Source organism: Vidua macroura, chromosome 6, assembly GCF_024509145.1.
Source record: "Vidua macroura isolate BioBank_ID:100142 chromosome 6, ASM2450914v1, whole genome shotgun sequence".
Classification (NCBI taxonomy): Eukaryota; Metazoa; Chordata; class Aves; order Passeriformes; family Viduidae; genus Vidua; species Vidua macroura.
Window position 1 is genome coordinate 30,367,092 of NC_071576.1, and position 20,196 is coordinate 30,387,287.

Consider the following 20,196-nt stretch of genomic DNA (forward strand, 5'->3'; position numbering starts at 1 on the left):
GAGAAGTCTTCAGGGTGACCTAATTGCAGCCTTCCAGTACCTGAAAGGAGCCTACAATAAAGATGGAGAGGGACTTCTTACAAGAGCATAAAGTGACAGGACAAGAAAGAATGGTTTCAAATTGAGAGTAGGTTTACCTTAGGTATTAAAAAGTTCTTTGCTGTGAGGGTAGTGAGGTACTGGAACAGGTTGCCCAGTGAAGTTGTAGATGGCCATCCCTGGAAGTGTTCAAGGCCAGGCTGGATGGGGCTTGAAGCAACCTGATCCTAGTGGAAGGTGTCCCTGCCCATGGCAGGGAGTTGGAACTGGATGACCTTTGAGATCCCTCCCAATCTAGACCATTGTATGATTCCATAATTGTAATAACTATACTGTGGGCAACGCAACAAAAAGATATGTTTAAAGATGACCTTGTTAACATAGAGTGGTAAGTCAGAAATATACCAAAACAAGTTTGGTCTCTACTTTGAAGTACTATTCTTAAAATTGGCATTCAATTTTGCAATTCATCAGTTGTTTTCATTTTAGTAATGAATAAACTTTGAACTATCAAGCATGTCTTCCTGACAATCTCCTAAAATTATTTGTTAGGATCTAGTGAATATAGAAGTGGTTAAAGTACATAAAATTTAAAACTACATAGACCATTTCACTGTAAGTTAGTCCAACATGAGGATTACTGATTTTTTTCACATTCATCTGGAAATCCTGAAATTAACAAAAGGTAAAGGATTTTCAAAGCCATTTTAATGTTAAAGATATTTATTGTAAATTGAGAGCTTCATATTTAAACTCACCTTTCCGATAGTACACTTAAATTGTTGAGTTTGTTTCTCTTGTTTTTTGGAAAAATCTTTAAAATACATACTATTTCACTAAGCTCTGGATACAAAATCAAGAAAAGTGGTTCCTTGCTCCTTACATAACTTCTCCTAGATTATTTATATTTCTGAAACTGCGTTAACATCTAAGTGCCATCATTTAGTATCTATTGGATTATCATCAGCCTTTGTGCAAGTTTGTTGGCAAGTGCCAAGTAATGCTGAGTGAGGATAATGGTTTAGCTCTGCTTTTCTAACATAGTGCATTTGGGACCTTTATTTCAATTATTGTCCAGTTGTTTCACACCACACTTCTGGTTCACTATATCTGAAAGTAGTTAGAGATGGTTCTTTCTTCACACTTTGAATCTGATATCTGACACTTTATAGCTCATCCTTAAATATTTTTGTTCTATAAGTGACTGCACAGATAAAGCAAAATAATTGAGCGTACACTTCTTCTAGAATAGCTGCTCTCTTTTTTCTCATTCAATTGGTAGGTGTCTGTAAAGAAAATTACCACTGTGTGTATCTCTGTAATGCAGTTTTAGACATGCTGAAGCGTAAATTCACTCACTATGCAAACACGCAGTTAAGAACGGTAATAAAGTGTGTGCATAAAATGGAGTTTGTGCCATCACATTTGATTCAGTTGCTATTGCTGTGTTCAGTTTTACTGTTAAATTTAGTTCTATTTGTAAGCAAAAAATGTTTAGCTCTACTCAGCTATTTTTAATGCAGGCAAGCTTGTTGTGGGTAGCAGGGATTCCGTTACACTCCACCTGTCACATTTTGCCTCTGCCAGGAAGTTGGTTTATGGTCGCAACCTCTCCATTGAGAATTTTGTGCCTTCACTTACCGTTAGATTTGCTGTGTGCTTTATGAACTGCAGTGTTCACAATGAGTCCACTTGTCCAGGTGGGACAGACATAATCAGACATTCACCTGGTCCCAGGAACCTTTTATGACCTATGTAGTTTATGACCAGGACCTTGAGAAGAATTCATAAATTAAATTAAAAAAAAAAAAGGGGGAAGGAACAGGGTGTATGAAGTGTGTGATTGGCATGGGTATTGCTTAAAGATTTTTTTTTTTCCCTGAAAACTAGGACAGGGAACTAGTGATGAAGCTATTACAGATCTCTGAGGTTTGGTGGTGGTCTCATTTCTTTCAGCATATTTTGATTGTTCTCTTTACTTCAGGCTTGAGGATTAGGCCAGAGTAATCTGGATAACACTGAACCAGAAGAGCTTGAGGTAGTGGTATATGTTGTAAAAACAAGAAGTGAAATTAGAAAATTTGCAAATACTTCTTCAATTCGAAAAGTTTGCCTGTCTTTATGTGTAGAGAACCTTTGCAATTTGAGTATCTTAACTTGAATAAAAATCAGACAAGCCATTATTATTTATGAAAAGTAAATTCTTAAGCTATGTCTGTGGACAAATCAGCATGGTTCAAATCCATATTGTTAATTTCAAAAGATTTCCTTTAATCTTTTGAAACTCTTCCTACATTCTGGATGACTTTCTGGTATCTTGTTTTATAAATATATGTTGTATTATACAGACATTTGTCTTTTTTCGTCAGGCACAGAAAACACATTTGAATCTGTTTAATTTTGTTAGTGGTGATACCATTCCAGATTGCTTGAGAGAGCATTTTGTGTCACTAGTTTTACGTACTACAATTCAGAAAAGTGTAAAGTTTTGTCACTGTGTCTAATCCCCAGCTGTGATCAACACCGTATCTTATAACCTATTTGTTAAATATTTCAAGTGGAATTTTAAAGTAATTTAAAGGTCCTATTGCTCTCACTGGAAGTGTTTTCTAGACCCAGTGCATAAGTCTCCCTGATGTGTTGGTGGAGGACAATACCTTGTCCTCAGCCTTTACTCCCCCTAGGCTGGAAAGACCAAATTCATTTAGTCTTTCCTATGAACAGCTGTTCTTTTTCCTGGGCAGTGCAGTAGCCTTGCTCCATATCTGGCTATTACGTGTCTTTCTTGAATGTCTGTCCACAGTTTCCAGATGAGGACTAAGCAAGACTTCAGGAAAATACAGTATTTCTAGATTTGTACTGAAAATCTCTCTCCCTACACTTCATATGATTATTTTGCCCTTTCTTTAGCTGCATTGCTTTGTGTCCCTTTACTGATCAAATGTTACATGGATTGATTGCTTTTTCCTCTGGGAAAACAAAGGGAAATATAATTTTTCTATTGCAGTCTTTATGTGTAGATTTGAACCAAACCGTAGCAATATTTTGAGCATGTTCCTGTTAAGTTGCAGATCATGTACAAAAATCAGATTAGTTACCTGCAGTAAAAAAAAGTGGGTAACTTAAGCAATTACTAAAAAACATTTGGTTAATTTCTGAATCTTTACTATATAAGACAACAGATGTTGTTAGATTGGTCATGGCTTCCAGACAGTGATATCAAAAGTTTAAAACTTTACCATTGCTGTCACCACATCTGCTTTTTTTATTATAATATTTTTAATTTAGATTTATTAGATTTTTTTATTAAAGCTGGGGAAGAACAACCCCATGTACCAGTCGAGGCTGGGGACTGACCTACAGGAAAGCAGCTCTGCAGAGAAGGACCTGGGGAACAGAAGCTGGCCATGATCCTTGTGGCCAAGAAGGCCAATGGGATCCTGAGCTGCATTAGGAAGAACACAGCCAGCAGGTCAAGGGAGGGGATCCTGCCCCTCTGCTCAGCCCTGGTGAGCCTCACCTGGAGTGCTGTGTCCAATTCTGGACTCCTCAGGAAAAAAGAGACAGGAAGCTCCTGGAGCAGGTCCAATGAAGGGCAACAAAGATGATGAGGAGACAGGAGCATCCCTCTTACAAGGAAAGGCTGAGGGGCTGGGCCTGTTCAGCATCAAGAATAATGATGAGATGACTGAGAGGGGACCTCATCAATGTCTGTCAGTATCTGAAGGGAGGTTGTCAGAGGATGGATCCAGGCTCTTCTTCCAGGTACCAAGCAACAGGACAAGACACAATGGGCAGAAACTGAGTCACAGAAAGTTCTGCCCGAACATAAGGAAGAGTTTCTTTACTGTGTAAGTGACCAAGCACTGAAACAGATCATCCAGAGAGGTTGTGAAGTCTCTCTCACTTGAGATATTCAAGAACTGCCTGGAACAATCCTGTGCTCTAGGATGACCCTGCTTGAGCAGGGAGGTTGGACCAGATGACCCACTGTGGTCACTTCCAACCTGACCCATTCTGTGACGCTGTGATTTTATTTTTTTTTTTATTATGTATTTACACAGTAGCAATCTAAATACAGTATCTGGTTTGGGTTTGTTTCATTTTTTAAAAAGTGGAATGTAGTCTGGGTTCTTCTAACATAAATCTTGCAACTCTTGCAATACATAAGTAATGTATTCTGAAATTGCACAATTGTCCTTAAATGCCCATGGGGAAAAAGATCTATCAGGTTTTATTCATAGTTTTTTAAAGTCATAGGACAGGCTTCTGTGAAAAGTAAACCAAAATGAAAGCATTAATATTATTTTACCCACAGTGATGACATGTTACTGCCTACATTACCTCACAGCATGTCAGAAGACATCATTACATACTCCTGAGTTTTATTTCATTTATTCCAGAATCTCATCAAGGCACTTTAGTTTAAGTATATCAAAAATTTAAAAAATCACTCAGTACCACAAAGCTCTTTAAAGTCAGATTTCCATAAATTTGCACAGTACTAAACATTGGTGGTGTTAAGCAAATGAGAGCAAATAAGTACATTAAAGTGGAAACATTACTTAAGCAAAGAGAAGCAGTTCTGTACCATTTCTATAATTTTCTATGTGGTCTGACTTAATTTTTTTTAATTAAAGAATGGTTCAAAAGTGCCTGTAGGTAATCAAGAAATTATAAATTAATTTTTAATTCTTACTTTTGCTGGTTCAGCTGGAATTGTAGTTCTCTTAATCTCCTGAATTTACCATTTTTCTGCTGTTGCCATAGTGAAATCAGGTAGAACAGGCAAAGCTGTACTTCTTCTTCTCTTTGAACTTAACTAAAAATAATGCTTAATCTATTGGTATGGCATTAGAAATAGCTTTTAAAAATGTTAATGTGGATTTAGCAACTGTGGAAACAGAGATAGTCTGACCTCAAACTGGAAGTTCTGTTGGCCCTCAGGAAAAATGCAATACCTTGCAATAGTGCAAGTTTTTCTTTAGCAGTTCATCCTAGTGCTTTAGGCCTAGGAAGGCTTGAGGGAAAAAAATTATATAAACCTGCATCAATTTATGCATCTTGATGTTATGTACTTCTGAGCAGGGAAGGACTTTAGGGCAGCTGGTTTTTGTGACTGGGCAGCTTGTTTTTGTAACCAGGGCAAAATATACCATACTATTTCAAGTGATAAACAGTTTGCATCACTTAGCCTGATAGAAATAACTTTGTCACTGGGTAATTCTGCATAACAAAGACTTAGTACTGAAAAGCTCCAAATACCATTGAGAATTCAACTCATTCTTCAGAAGGATGGTGCCAGACTTGCTGTGTATATTTGTATTGGTGTGTAGTAATATGTAATGTCTACCTGAGGTAGACTAGTCTGCTGTGCACAAACCTACAAAGTTGTCTCCAGTGTAGAAATACTGATTTGTAAAAATGTGATACCTCAAAGGTACAGAAAGACAATTTGAAATCTGTGGCAAAAGTCAGTAGTTGATACAGAGAGATCCTAGAAGTTGAAGTAGTTGAAATTGCATAAATGTTCTCTCTTCACTCTTATTTATTGACTCTATTTTCCTCTTTTTGGTGTGTGCTTTTTAGGTTTGTTGGGGGTTTTTTTATGCCTTCCAGTTAATAATGGTCTAGGTTGAACAGACAGGAAGACCCGCACCTCTTTTGCAAGAGTGCTATAAACTGAGGGACTGACAAGAATCTTTTTATTGTCTATATTGGTCTTCCATTACTCAGTTCAAGTTGAAGGTGTCTTCAACATATGCAGTAATCTGTACTGAGGTTGGAGCAGATGGGAACCTTATGTCAGCACCTCTCCTTAAGCTGCATTATGGCTGTTCCTGACAAGTGAATTTCTGTGAGAGACAGCTTTCTTGATAGGTGCCTGTGGAATTCAGGAACCATTTTAAACTACTGTCCTTCCTTATGTTTTGAATGCATGGTGGTTTTTGATATTGCAATCACAAATATAAGGACAAGACTGGAAAATAAGCACTTTAAGAAACAAAAAAACCTTGCAGTTTTTGGCTAACAAGGGACGGGGAGAGACAGCTGGTCAGAACAGATACTAATCTTATCACTTAATTTACTTACTCTAAGCTTTTATGCAATGTAAGAACCAAAAAACAACAAAGTGGCTGTGCTCAGGTGGAAGTTAGCCAAGTCTCAGAAAGGTTGGTAGAACTCACTATTCATGATGTTTCATGCTGCTTACTCAGGCTTAATTTATCTTTGAAGGGAAAAGTGGCATTTATTTTTCTTCTTGTTGTTAGTTTTATTTTCTATTAGTTTTGCTTTTGTCTTAAAGAGAACAGAAATTGAACAGGACTATGAACTCAATAGGTCACACTTCTTCTGTTTTGTTTAAAATAAGACAGCTAGTGCTGTCTTTGATGCCCTTAGATGTCTGCCAACCAACAATGTTCATTTATCTAACAATCTAACAATTGCATAGCAAAGAAAGGAAATGAAAAAAAAAAGGAAAAAGGAAAGGGGGGAAAAAAAGGGGAAGGGAAGGGAAGGGAAGGGAAGGGAAGGGAAGGGAAGGGAAGGGAAGGGAAGGGAAGGGAAGGGAAGGGAAGGGAAGGGAAGGGAAGGGAAGGGAAGGGAAGGGAAGGGAAGGGAAGGGAAGGGAAGGGAAGGGAAGGGAAGGGAAGGGAAGGGAAGGGAAGGGAAGGGAAGGGAAGGGAAGGGAAGGGAAGGGAAGGGAAGGGAAGGGACACAAGAATATATAGTCCAGGTGTCTTCTACTGTTTTCAACATGCATTTATATGAAGGAAAATGTCAATACTATGTGATTTTATAACATTGCAGACTTCTACCTCAGTTCTCCTCAGGCATGGATTGTAATATGTCTCATTGGTTAAATGCACTTTTGGCGTATCCTGTCTTTGTGGTGAGCACTGACGCCAGATAAACAGCTGCACAGAAAGAAAGGATTGCTGCAAAGTAAGAGGCACTCACAGATTATTCAGATGTCATCTTGCACTGGCCTTAGGATGGCCTGTTACTTTCAGCCCTAAAAGTAAACAACTGTTAATCACCTAGTGGCAACATGAGTTGACTGGCACTTGTGGCTGCCTGGACTTCAGTCTAACAGTACTCAAAGGCTTTTCTCATGTTTTCTGTCACCCAGGATAAGAGGCAGTTTGCAGCCAAGCATTCCTTTGAGAAGGCTGCTGTGAGTTTAACAAAATGTTTGAAGTAACCTCAGTAACTCCTCTCAACACTGATCCACAGCTTCAAATGTGCAGAATCAAACAATAGTGGCCTTGCATCGACAGTCTCTGGAGAGCGAACTAATGGCATAATGTTTTCTAAGGGAAACTGAGTAACAAGCAAGTACCTCAAGAAGCAACATTCCTTGCCTGGATTTAATCAGAAAGTGATACTTTCAGCAACAATATGTGGAATAGTTCTGCAGTGCAAGCAACCATCTTTGTTCCCTGCTTATTCAAAGGCTACTGCCATTCTTGCAATGTGTTAACTGGTACATACAAGTAACACAACTTAAAATAGAAGCAGCACTGCTTTAGTAAATTAGTCCTCAAATTGCATGTTGTAGGATTGGAAGGGTGTTGCTGTTTTGAACATCGATGGACTTGCAAAAAACAGTGGACAGTAGTGCTAACCCTGAGTTAGGAAAGACAAATACATAGATGCTGCACCTAATACTGAATAGAATGTTAGACTTTCTCCACCAGAATGGAAATTTTGAAGCTTCTGAAAAAGTTTTCTTGTATTCTGCCTTTCAGATTTTAGGGGTTTGTGGTTGAGCGCTTCTTTTGCTTAGTTATGTCCCTCATCCAGGGGGGTCACTTTGCCCTGTACTGAAATAGTTAACTAATGTAGAATCCTTGTATTTCCCAGAATATTGCATTTATCTCCAAGTTATCAAACAACATACCTGGAACACTATTATCTCTTTTAGCCAGATACTGGAACTATCTTCCCAAGAAGCCAAAATGCATTGTTTTCCGAGGTGCATACCCAAGTGATCCCCACTAGAGCCAGAAAAAGCCACCAGTGTACACTCACAGCCCAGAAAGCCAAGTACGTTGTGGGCTGCATTAAAGGGTGGTCAGGCAGTGGAACAGGTTGCCAAATAGAGATTTGAATGGCCCATCCCTGAGAGTGTTCAAGGTTAGGTTGGATGGGGCCCTGAGCAACCTGGTCTCAGTTAGTGGCACCCCTGCCTACAGCGGGGTCTTGGAACTAGATGACCTTTAAGGTCCGTTCCAACCCAAACCATTCTATGATTCTCTGAAAAAACTGTGGCCATTATTTCCATGAAACAATCCAGCAGTATAAGAGTTAAAATTCTCTTTTCTAAAATGTTGATGTGAGTACGATGTTAATTTTCAGTACATCACCCCAGTCCTGCAGTGCAGGCATAGGGTCACCTTGTAGAGTGTCTTTAGAGCACAAAACTTTACAATCTGATGTGCAAAGAAAGCATCTACCTGATTTTTGAATATGCTGAGACTGAAAGAAAAACTTACTTTTCCTTAAGTACACACAACCACTTGAGAGTTGAGCATCTGGAATACTGCTAATAAACAAAACCAAAAAAAAAGAGTATATTTGAGTATATGTTAGGACATGAACCAACAGAAACTGAGAAATTTGAAGTTCACTCAAGGCTCTTTCCTCTTAATAACAAGCTGCCTTGAAGCCAGTATGTGTTTTCTTTCTCACTCACTGCATCAGTCTTCACTTAGAAAGCCTTGATCCTTGTAAATCACTGTAGCCTTAATGTTATTTAATCATAGTTTTTAAAAGTTAATTTCCATGAGAACTGTATTTTTAAAAAAAGCCTAACTTGTCATTGAGGATTATAAAAATCCTTTATTTGCCTGGAGAACAGTACTCAGAACTGAATGAAGAAGTGTAAGTGAAGAATGTGTTTCGACAGTTTGTTTATTAAAAATGTATTATGCAGCTAAAAGTTATATTGTATTTATAATATTTTAATGACAGTGACTTGCATAGTTTCTAGTGCAGTCTATTAGTGTGCATTTAAAATTGTGCTATGGAAAATTCTAAAATATTTTAAATGCCCCCTTATGTACACATAAATATCACTTGATTTGTTTTTATTTTTCAAAATGCCACAAGCAATTAAATCATATTATAAGCTTGATTAAATGCTGCTATTTTATTGAAGCTTTAACAGTCTCATTGCAGAGGTAAAAAGATAACTAGTGTAAAAAAAGTTCATTAAGATTTAATCACATCTGAGTGAGGTTTAACTGTAGAGAGAGAGAGGCCTGATATTAGTTTCCATCCACCTTTTTTTACCTGACAATTCTAACTTCCACATCAACTGCATATAATATCAGTTTCTGGCATTCATGGAAATGCCTACCTTTCTCAGCCCAAAGAAATTCCCACTTTTGAGTCAAAACCTCCTCGTTAAATGGGAGTCTCGCAAAGTATTAGTAGACTTTGACTTTTTCCTTGTCTTCAGTAAAAATAAGACTTCCCCCAACTACTGTGGTAATGTCAAAGCTTAAAGCAGATTAGGTTTTACTTGCTTAATTTTACCTTAAGCAGCATGAACTGATTGCCTGGATCCTTGAGACATATTATGCTGCTAACGTCTGTGTGTGAGGCATGTAGTACTTGTTCATACCATGGACAAGTTTTCTATTATCTTTACAAGTATGTGATCAGAACTTGTTAAACTTTCTTGAGCCACATCTGTAAGCAATTTTTTTTTCCACTTGCTACTGTAGGAAGTCAGTGTTAAGTAGCTTAAGGGAGTTGGGCACAAAAATATTGCAGCCTTATGGATTACAGGTTAAGGATCAAATTTTGAAAGCAAAAGTTATCATTGGTTTGCTAAGTACAAATGATCATTGATTTGCTAAGCAAAAATTATCACTTGATTTGCTAAGTACTGGATTTTTTACTCCTTTCGACCAGATTTGGTGAAGTCAAACTAATAAGGTGACTATTTGTGTCACTAGATCACAAAATTGTGTGGAGCATTGGAAAACTGACAGGAATGATAAAACTCCACCACCCACCATTATCTTCAAATTGCAGTCAGAGTTTTTAAAAAGCACTGTCTTAATGCACAAGTACCTGTATTTGATTTCGAAACTCTTTGTAAATGAACGGTAGAAAAAAGTGCCTTGTTATAAACAATACTGAAGTAGGACTGCAGTAGCTGTTTAAGTGGGAAGTTTCTTGCTAATCGAAGTACATTTCTGAGCAGTGGCTCTTAAATGTTTGCCAAGATATATAATGCTGTGTCATCAGCTGCAGTAAACTGGTCTAGACATAAGGAAGTTGGCTGACTTATGCCAACTGACCTTATTTGAAAATGTGGTCTGTAGTTGTTGCCTACTAGCCTAGCTCTGCCAATTTTTAAATTTCTTCTGCTGACACAAATGAGACTTCTACAAGTACACTAAAATAAAGTTAAGTATCCTTAAACAGTAAACTTACTATGTATTATTATAGGGGGGGTTAATTATTTTATTTTCAAGGTTTATTAGTACTACATGTAAAACCTATTTACTCACAACTGTGATTCTGAAGAACGTTGTTAAATTGACTTAGAATGTAATAATTTATTTGTGAACTTTTGTAATTCTCCTTTCCCAGAAAACAAGTAGTGCTGTGCAAATGGTAATGCTCTGGTTTGCTCCATATTTAAAAAGAAAAACAAGGAAACAAAGCCAGCTTTTTAGGTGGCATTGAAAAGTGAGGGACTAGAATGCAGTCCTTAAAAGACACACATTCAGTTGTGACCTTCATAATTTAAATTACCAACCAGGTATATTGTTATATTTTTGTAACATTAATATTTGGCTGAATCAATTTGATAAAATATTTATTTAAATGCATGCATATTAGAAACAATAATTCATATGCCAGCATTTTCTTATGAGAGTCTTCTGGAATTCAAATTATTTACATTATGCCGAGATGCATATAGAACATCTATAACAAATAGACTAATAGTAAATGAAGTGAACATACATATAAAAAAATTTCCAAGTTCTTTTACATTTCTGTTCAGTATGAAGCAGTGTGTGGAAAATGCATTTTTCATAAATGTATTTTTCATAAAACCACATGCAAGGCTTTGTGATCATGAAAAAATCACCTCACAACAGCCACATGTCTAGGCAAATCATTAGAAGCTGGTATGGACCTCACACAGACATTCCAGAAGAAAAGACATTACTAGAAAGTTTCTCTTGAAGTGAAGTAGAATATGTGTGTGAGTCTACTAGGCCACTTTGATAAATAAATAAAAGTATTTTTTCTGTTCTAGCACAAAACTGGTTCAACTGGAGGGCAAGTTAAACCCTGATTCATATTTTACTTAGTTGTTTTCTTTCCCTTTTTTTTTTAGTGATCCCTTAATTTGTTGTTGTTGCCGAAGTTTTTTTCTTAAGACAAAGAACCATTTGGCTTTGGGTTATCTGAATTTTGCCTTCTGGCTTTACAGTATATCTCTGTGAAATATTTCCAAGACAAAACTCAGTGTGCCAGGATTATCAAGTGTACTATTTTAGCTATGGTTTTCTTTCAAAATTTATATGATTAAACCAATACAGAGTTCCTCTGAACAATCTGAAATTAGTGCAAACCTGACTTAGTTAGAGGAAGTACTATTGTCAGATACAAGTTTTATCTAAAGACCTTGTTGAGACTGCAACTATATTTAACTATATATATATATATATATATATATATATATATATATATATATATATATATGTATGTATGTATATTCAAGCTGTATTTTTCTATCTCAAATGCTTCAGTTGATTCTTTGAAAGATACCATGTGCTGCCTTTAGTATTTAGACTAAATTTAGTCATCTACAGGCCTAAAGCAATCCACGAGCTTTTTTAATGCTGCTCTCCTCTTGCCATGCCTTGGGGTCAGAAGCTTGTGTGCCTCGCTTTTGGGACTTGTGGTACTCACACCCCAAGTGTAGTGGAGTTGGCTTTGGCAGCCTTGTAGTCTGTCCACAGCTTCTAATGTCAGAACTGGACATTGACTAAACTGGGATCTATATAATGGTAGCTACCTATCTATTGGTTGATTTTTAAGTAAATTGATGCAATCTCTATGGATGATTTTCACTTGGTATGTTTATTATGTTTTTGCATCTGTATTTCCTCTTCATTCTGTTTTTTCTGCATGGAATCAACCAATCCTTAGTTACTTGGATTTCTTTTCAGCTTTAAAAAGAAACACCTAATAAAAGTAAAGTTCTAAAAGCAGTACTTTTGCCAGAATAGCTAAAATTACAGTGTCGTATAACTTTAGGACATGTTCCTTTACACCTGAGAACTAAAGACAAGAAATGGGGACAAGAAATGCAAGCATATTTTCAGGGATTTATACAATTTTTCTAAGCAAGAAGAAAATCCATAGGAGTCCAACAGTTTGTTACATTCTAAGGTTGATTTTCAATTTAAGCCTAAACTTTCTCCAGTGTGTCTTTCATATAAAATAAGATAACCTGGCCTGTCTTGTGTCTCTACAGTTTCAGAACCAATTGGTACATTCAAAGATTTTCTATGCTCCTCAGAGCTACTTAATGTCTCCCCTTTCCATAGCAATACCAAGTATGCATTCTGTCATTTTAGTTCATTTTCCTGTGTAAACCACAGTCAGTCACTTCACTTGTTCAGTGTTACAACTGATGCAAGAAATCAATTTGTTGCTTTACTTTGTAATTCACAGCACTGACTTTCATTCCTCAGGGTGTCATCTCTCCACTGGTGAAGGAGTCAAATTAAAAAGTATGGTTCTTACTTTTAGGTTACATTTTGCTATCTCACCCCGTTACACAAAAAGGTTAAGTGTCTTTTCAAATTAAGGCAGCAGTAATTAACCAGTGGCATTGTTTGTGGTTTGCCAACTCTGGGCGTTAATGAGAGAGAAATTAGCACTTAGCAGCAGGAGTTCCTGATAGTCAGTGGCAAATGCTTAATGGGCCAACAAGTTTATTTTGGTCTTAAGTACTGCACTTAAGTGCAGTAAACAAAAGTATGGCATGGGTTTTTATGTGATCATACACATGAGCTTTATGATATACAGCTATAACAGAACGAATGACATAATAGAGTTGAAGAAGTGCAACATAGACAGCACAGGGCAAACAGTTTTGCTGTAACAACACAATCAGAAGCAGGATTGATGGGTATTTTCTTGCCAAAGACGTACTTGTTCCTGCCATTAACAGTCTGCAGATGTTCTTGTATATAATTTTATTATCAAATTTGGTATTTCTGAACATAATTTTTTAAGCCCTCAAAAATTGTGCTTCAGCTGAGGTGATTTGCTCATAAGATGTAAATTAGCCTTTTGAGGTATCTTGAAATATTAATTTTATTTAAAATTACAGTTTCAAAAAATAACTAAACAAATTACTTAGCACAGTGCCACATGCATTTTATGGTGGATGGGGGATTCAGACTGCCACACAGCAAAATGAGCCCTTCAGAACTTGGGTGAGCAGCTGCTCATTAGCATCAGGATTTTACCTGACACATGTGCTCGTAATGAGTAACTACTTGCATACATTTCATACCTTCTGCCTTGCACAAAATAGCCCATTAGAAATGTAAGGTCTGCTCCATATCTTCTGGGCATTTTTGCTTTTAAAGTAATTTTGGTTAGTACGTAAGTACATTCCCACCCAATTACCCATTTCTGTATTTGCTTGATGTGGGAACAGATACGTTGTCTGTGAACTAACAAAAGTGGGGGCCCCTCCTGGATCAGCAAACTGCTGTCTCTCACCAGAGGCTGTGAGCATCAGTCCTTGGCCTGACTGGGTCTCTGGGCTTGCGGGTGCGGTGAGGTTGTACACGTTTTGGCCCCACAGGAGCTTAAGCAATCGACAATGGAAAGGAGTCCATGGAAACTGAAGTTGTTGGCCAACCAGACAAAATTAGGAACTGGGTATGGGCAGCATCGTCCTTCATATTAGCCACTTTTTAGTCTGTACTGTGTTTATTGCCAGACGTCTCAGGATATGTTACCTAGTACAACCAGATGGGTCAGAGTTTTAACCTTTCAACTTTCTAATATCACCTTTCAGTTGCAAAAGCATACTTGCCAGTGTGGCCTCATCTATGCTGAGGGTAATTTACTCTGCCACTGAACTGTGGCCACTTGGAGGTTGAAGAGTAGTAGCCGTAGACCTAAATGTTACAACGCTCTGCAGCAGTTTCAGGCAAAAGAGTACCGCATCTAATTGAAACTGCAGGAGGAAGCCACGGGGGTTTCTTCTTCCTTTGATGCCTATTCCATTACACGAGCACATCAAATAGAGTTTTCTCCGCATTGTTGGAAAGAAACCACCCTCACGAAGCCAGTCTGGCACTACCCATGGCTTTGAGTGCTTGTATTGTCTGCTCAGTGGACATTTAGGTTACTGTGCCTCCCCTCAGCACATATTAATTAAAATTAAATGTTAACAAAAATTGGCAACCATATTGGTTGAATCCTGAGTACAACTCTGCATATAAACCACTACATGACATTCTATTGAACTTTTTCTTGTACAGACGGTACCTAACAGCTCATCCTGCACTGTTGGTTTTGGCAAGTTCACTACAGCATATAATAAATCAAGGAAAGAAAAAGCTTTTTGGCCTAATGTTGTACAGACTGCTGTAATGTTAGACTACAGAAAGCAGTTCTGTTTTTAGACATCCTTTTACTAACCCAACATTCATAATTTATGATTCCACTGTAAAATTCCTGCAACACTACACCAGAAGTAGTGCTGCCCTTTAATTAAGTGCTCTCAGTAGGAAAAACGTGAAACTGATGTGCAAAACATATCGCAGTACACAGTGATTGATAGTGATTACTTCTTTATGAACCCAGCCTGAAGGTCTGAACTTCCTGATGGGTAAAATAGTCCATGGGGCTACTTCCTGAGATTGCCTAGTGGGGATCAGTCAGAGTTAGCAATATCTGAGGAATTCCTGAGGCACATTTCAGAGCCATTACAACACAAACTTTCTGTTTCTTCTGAATTGTGCTTTATGTTAATAATTACCTGAATAATAGCTTATTGTAGAGATTATATTTTAAGGATTCATTGTTATCTTCATGGTATTATAATTTGAATGAACTGGGACATGTGTAAAACCTTGTATCTTTAATGTCTGCAGACACAAATCTAAAAGAGCAGGGTGTATGTCAAAAGAGGTTTCTCTGTATATCACAGTTACTGAATATTATTTAGTATTTAATGCATAGGTATCTTTTACTGATGTGTGCAGAAGATTCAAAATAAAATGAAACTGATGTGGATTCTGTGAGTCTCTAAATAGCCTTTTTCTTCATGGAATCAGGTACTATTAACATCAATCAACTGCACATTCAAAATTTGAAAATTAAATGGAGGTTAAATACTCCCTCCAATTTTGCAGTGAAGTTACTGATTTTTGTTGGGATCATAGAGCTGGGAAATTGAAATTCCCCTAACACAGTTACATAAGTTCTTTTTTTTTTGTGTGTGTGTGATAGATTTGGCCCTGGATTAGTCATCTACTGGTACGGATTTATTGAAGAGCTGGACTGCCATCGTGAACGTGGTATCCTGCTAAAAGACTGCTTCCCTACTGACATTGTGACTCTGCGACACAGCATGGCTCAGCGCTGATGTTGGGAGGAAGAGGTAAATCCGGAAGCAATTTTACTTTCCTGCAGTGTAAACTAATGGCAGCATCTGCCCTGAACTTCAGCTGAACTCCTGCTGCCTGCCCTTATGCTACTGCTGCTTTACACAAACATATCAAGAGTTTCTGTTTTGCTTCAGTCCTCTGTTGTGATCAGCCAAAAAAGACAGACACAACCCACTCATTATCAGCAGTTCTGTCTCTGTCAAACAGCTAGTTTCGAGATACTCATAATCTTTCTTCCTTCCGGATGGCTTCTTCAAGCATTCTAAACAAAGACAAAAATGCAGAGGCTGAAAGGTGGAGCTTTCAGTTCTTATCCCTGTTACATAGTCACCTATAAAATTAAGTGCTTTTTATGAATTCATTATGTGCTGGTGATGTGACTAAAACACCTACAGTGATGTGGAGGTTTGGTGATGACTGTTGTTTTGGGGTTTAAAACAATATAATGCAAAGCTGGTAAAGCCCAAGTGGTAAGAGAGGACCATGGCTGTTACAGTAAATAGCCAGATTTTGAGATAATAATTGGTGTATGTGTTTTGTCACTATCTGATTGTTAAAATCAACAATGGAATCCAAAGTTAACAGTTAAAAAATAGGAGATTTTGAGAGGGGGTGAAAACAAAGAACACAGCTTTTATTTTATGTATATAAGCCTGTGAAGTTTGGGGGTAGTGTGGGGAGAGGCTTAGTAAATATTTTAATGACTCAAAAATAACTCATGTTTTGTCTTTTTCTCTTCCTCACCCCCGGGGAATCTATACCTAGGAATTTTTCTCTTAACTGATAAGGAAGGAATCTCTCTTTACCCCTACAGGTACTGTAGCAAATTTCTGGCACACTGAAGTCCAAAAGAACAACATGCAGGAGCTTTCTATGTGAGTTATTTCTGAAGGAGTTTACCATCCTGGTGTTCAAGAAGGGGAATTAAAGAAAAAGATACAGCAGTGCTTCATACTGGATCAGTTCCACAAGAACAAATAAAGCACACAAATGGACAGAAGTTTCCTGCGTACTTGTTTTCTTGCAAGACCCTTGTTTTTCTCTTGTTAGAACCACCAAGATTAGAAGTTCTTTGAGGTGGGTGTTAGCCCTTTGTGAAGTTTTGAATTCAGTGTCTTCTTTTGGAATCCACATCGCCACTCAGAGGAGCAAGATTGGGTCTCAGGTTTGTGCTCTCAGACGTTTCTTAATGACAGTGGCTTATTGGGCTTGACACACTTCAGTACTCTTCTCTGTGCTAACTTCTACTCAGGAGAGGACAAAATATTTTCAAATGTCAGTGACAGATTTGCATGTATGCTCATCATGTTCAGGTTTTCTGAGAAGAGCTATGGATTCAGCTGTAGAAATAAAGGTCTGATAACAGTCTCCTAAAGCACAAGTTGATGATCTTTTCCAGAAAGAATGGGTGCATACATTACAGTGCATATTCATCACCTTTTTTTAGTTGAAGTGATATGTTGTGTGCCTGTATGTTTTCAAAAATCATGTGCAGACTTTTTAGTCTTGCCGTGAGTGGAAAGGATATTAATCCTATACAGTTTTTCAGTTGTAGTTTTCAGATACATGCACAATATTTTTATTTTTAATTTTTAGTTTTCACCATAACACTTTCTGGTAAGTTTTAGACAGGAGTTTATAATTTTGACAAATCTTTCATTTTCAAGAAAAAATGTTTTTAATCTTCTAGTACTCTGTCCCTTGCTGCAGAGATAAACTAGAATAGCTCCACAGAGTTATTGTTGTATAGAGATATTTTCCTGGGTTTGAATGTGTTATAGTGAAGAGATTTGTTTTTAAAAAATACTCAAGCACCTGTAATTCATTTGCATTCAACTACTTAAGGTATTGTGCTGAGCTTATTTTACCTGACCAGCTGTAAGGTATCTGCCCATACAGACACACAGAAGCAATCTGTGAATGTACCTGCATGATGCTACACACCAAAGCTACATTTAGGGTGTTACTCCCCCTGGGACTTTTAACTATGGTTTAGGTTAGTGGAATGTGTAAAATCAACAAGAGAATAAAAAAGAAGGAATAACTGAACATTATCATAGTAGAAAATTCAGAAGTAATGGTTGTCTGAGTGAAATGGGTTTTAATGGCAAATGGTATTTGTTTTAGCTACTGCATATGCTTTCTGTTGTATGAAATCATTTAAATCAGTTTTTACATGATACACTAATGCTGCTTTTTCTTTTTGAATAAATTAAATTTATCTGCACAGATGTTGAAAATTCTGCTAACCTTCATCAAACCTTTGCTTTATTTGTTTTAACATTAAACAAATTTATGTGGAGACACACAGATAAATCAGTTTAGGCTTCTATTTGTGTATTTATTCCTCTACCTAATGCTGTGACATAACAGGTTGAAAAGCAGTACAGCTGTCTTTAATCAGAGCTTTGTACTCATCTTCATATATTGCCCACTTAAAGGATCTGTATTAGAATGAAGATGAAATTAACCACAAAATCTGTTTACTGTACCAATTTCATTGCATGCTATCAAAAAAGCTTTGCCACTACAAAAACTATGCTGTGTCACTATTTTAAATGCTGAAAGCAAAGCATAAAAAAATAGAACTGTTTTGTTATTATTACTTGTATACTGTAAAAAAAAATCCTTTATTTGGCTATTTTCTCTGTTTATCAGATGTAAACATCAACTTTAATATTAAAGAGAAAGGCACTGCTGTTTGTTTGTGGGTTTTTTCTTGGTCTGGTTTTCTTAAACAATGTTGTGGTCATTAGAACCTTAACATTAAAACCAAATTCATTTTTATGGAGTATTCTGTAGAGTGTGCTAATGAATTACGCCAAGCCAGAAAACAGAAGTGAACATAAAACTGAATGATGTTCTCACTGGCATATATAGACTTGCAAGCATCTGCTCTTACAACCACTGTTATAAGGCGTGTTCTGAGCTTTAGGAATTGATGTAATTGTATTGAGCAGGGAAGCAAAACTTCCTTGTAATGGAGGAACACAGTGGTGGGTCACACACTCTAATATACGAAGAAAACAGAGGTTTTACCATTCCTATATTCTTGGGACACATTATTAGTATGAGTTTAATAATCTTTCCCTAAAGACAACTCAGAGCAGAAAAAACTTTTGTTTAAAGCTGAAGAAAAGGGACCAAATATCTTATTGTGCTTCCCTCTTTACATTAATAGTACTGGTATTTCATGCATAGTTTTCATCCTGTTCTGTTGTATTTGCTCATTCAAAAAGTCATTCTTTCCTGGTATTGGCTTTTGGATTTCTCCACCATCTAGACTACTACAAAAGACTGTGAATACCTCTTTCCATTTTCCAATCCTCCCCTTTTAATTTTCCATCTTATTTTAATCATTTCAATTTTGTTTATTCAATATCTTCCCATTTGTTCATGTGTCCTATTTGAAAAGCTTTCTACCATGTTTTCTACCACCTGCTTCTATTTTTTCTACATCTGAAGGGCACTGTTTCCATTTCTGTATAAATTTGAACTGACCAACCATGTAAAGCAATTTTGCTCTTATTCTAATTTGAATAGCAGCTCTGGATTCCAGGGAGACTGTCCTCAAAATTTCCACATGGCTTTATAATGGGGAACCATTGTGATGCTCTTCATACTCTTGGTATGAAACACAGGTCATTTCTGCAGGCTAGGAGTATTCACCAAACAGAGCACACTTAGTGCAGAATGATCACTCACTCCTCAATTGGCAGTACAGTTGTACAAAGGACTAAGTGCCTCTGTGCTACTAGAAAATAGGCAAAGGAAATATTAGGAATTCAGCTGTTAAAGTATCTCTTTCATTAAGGAGCCTTGCTTTCTGTGAGTTCATGCCTTGTTTGTGCAGTACTTCTGCAAGGAGATCTGTTGAAGTTAAAGGTTTAGCTTTCCTCCTGTGGCACCTCTACTTGGTTCAGAGTGGAAAAGATGGCTTTCTCCCGATTTCCACATCACAGTTGTTGTCGTGTACAGCGACACACAGTCAATCTGGCAAGAGCTTATGCATGCTACAGGGTGTTGTTATTTACCAGGGTTGATAACAACTCCTCAAGGGTCAACAAAAAGTACACAGAATTTAACTTGATTCTTGGTATTGCTTTGTCTGATGTAGTCTTACAATAGATAGCTTCTTCTAAAGGAATCTTCTGCTGTTACATGGTGAATACTGAGCTAGGGTAACAGTTTTTAGAAACATGGGTTTGTTATTTCAAGGATGAGATAAATTACACTAGAACAAATGCTGCTCAAGCATCAATTTAATATTACAGAATTAAATGGGAGGCTGGTTGCAAAAACAACAATAAAAAATTCCTCCTATCATGTTGTTCTAAGTCACAAAGGGCGATTTGTTGTGGATTTTCAGGTTATTCAGAAATAACCTTTTTATTACATTGACAAAAGAAGAAACCTCAAGGGCTTGCTCTATCACAGTGGTGTGATAGGAACCTAAAGTGTGCCTGTTGAAAAATGA

The 20,196-nt window shown here is 37.1% G+C and overlaps 1 protein-coding gene across 4 annotated transcripts in view; it reads left to right on the forward strand.

Annotated features, from left to right (window-relative positions):
* The window catches only part of CDIN1 (CDAN1 interacting nuclease 1), a 125,028-nt gene extending 106,610 nt beyond the window's left edge, over positions 1-18,418 (forward strand). For all 4 annotated transcript variants that reach the window (XM_053981055.1, XM_053981056.1, XM_053981057.1 and 1 more), the window contains 2 exons: positions 15,562-15,712; positions 16,534-18,418. In XM_053981055.1, coding sequence (XP_053837030.1) covers positions 15,562-15,697 — 136 coding nt within the window. In that variant the 3' untranslated portion in view covers positions 15,698-15,712; positions 16,534-18,418. The remainder of the gene's footprint in view (positions 1-15,561; positions 15,713-16,533) is intronic.
* The last annotated feature ends 1,778 nt before the right edge of the window (positions 18,419-20,196 follow it).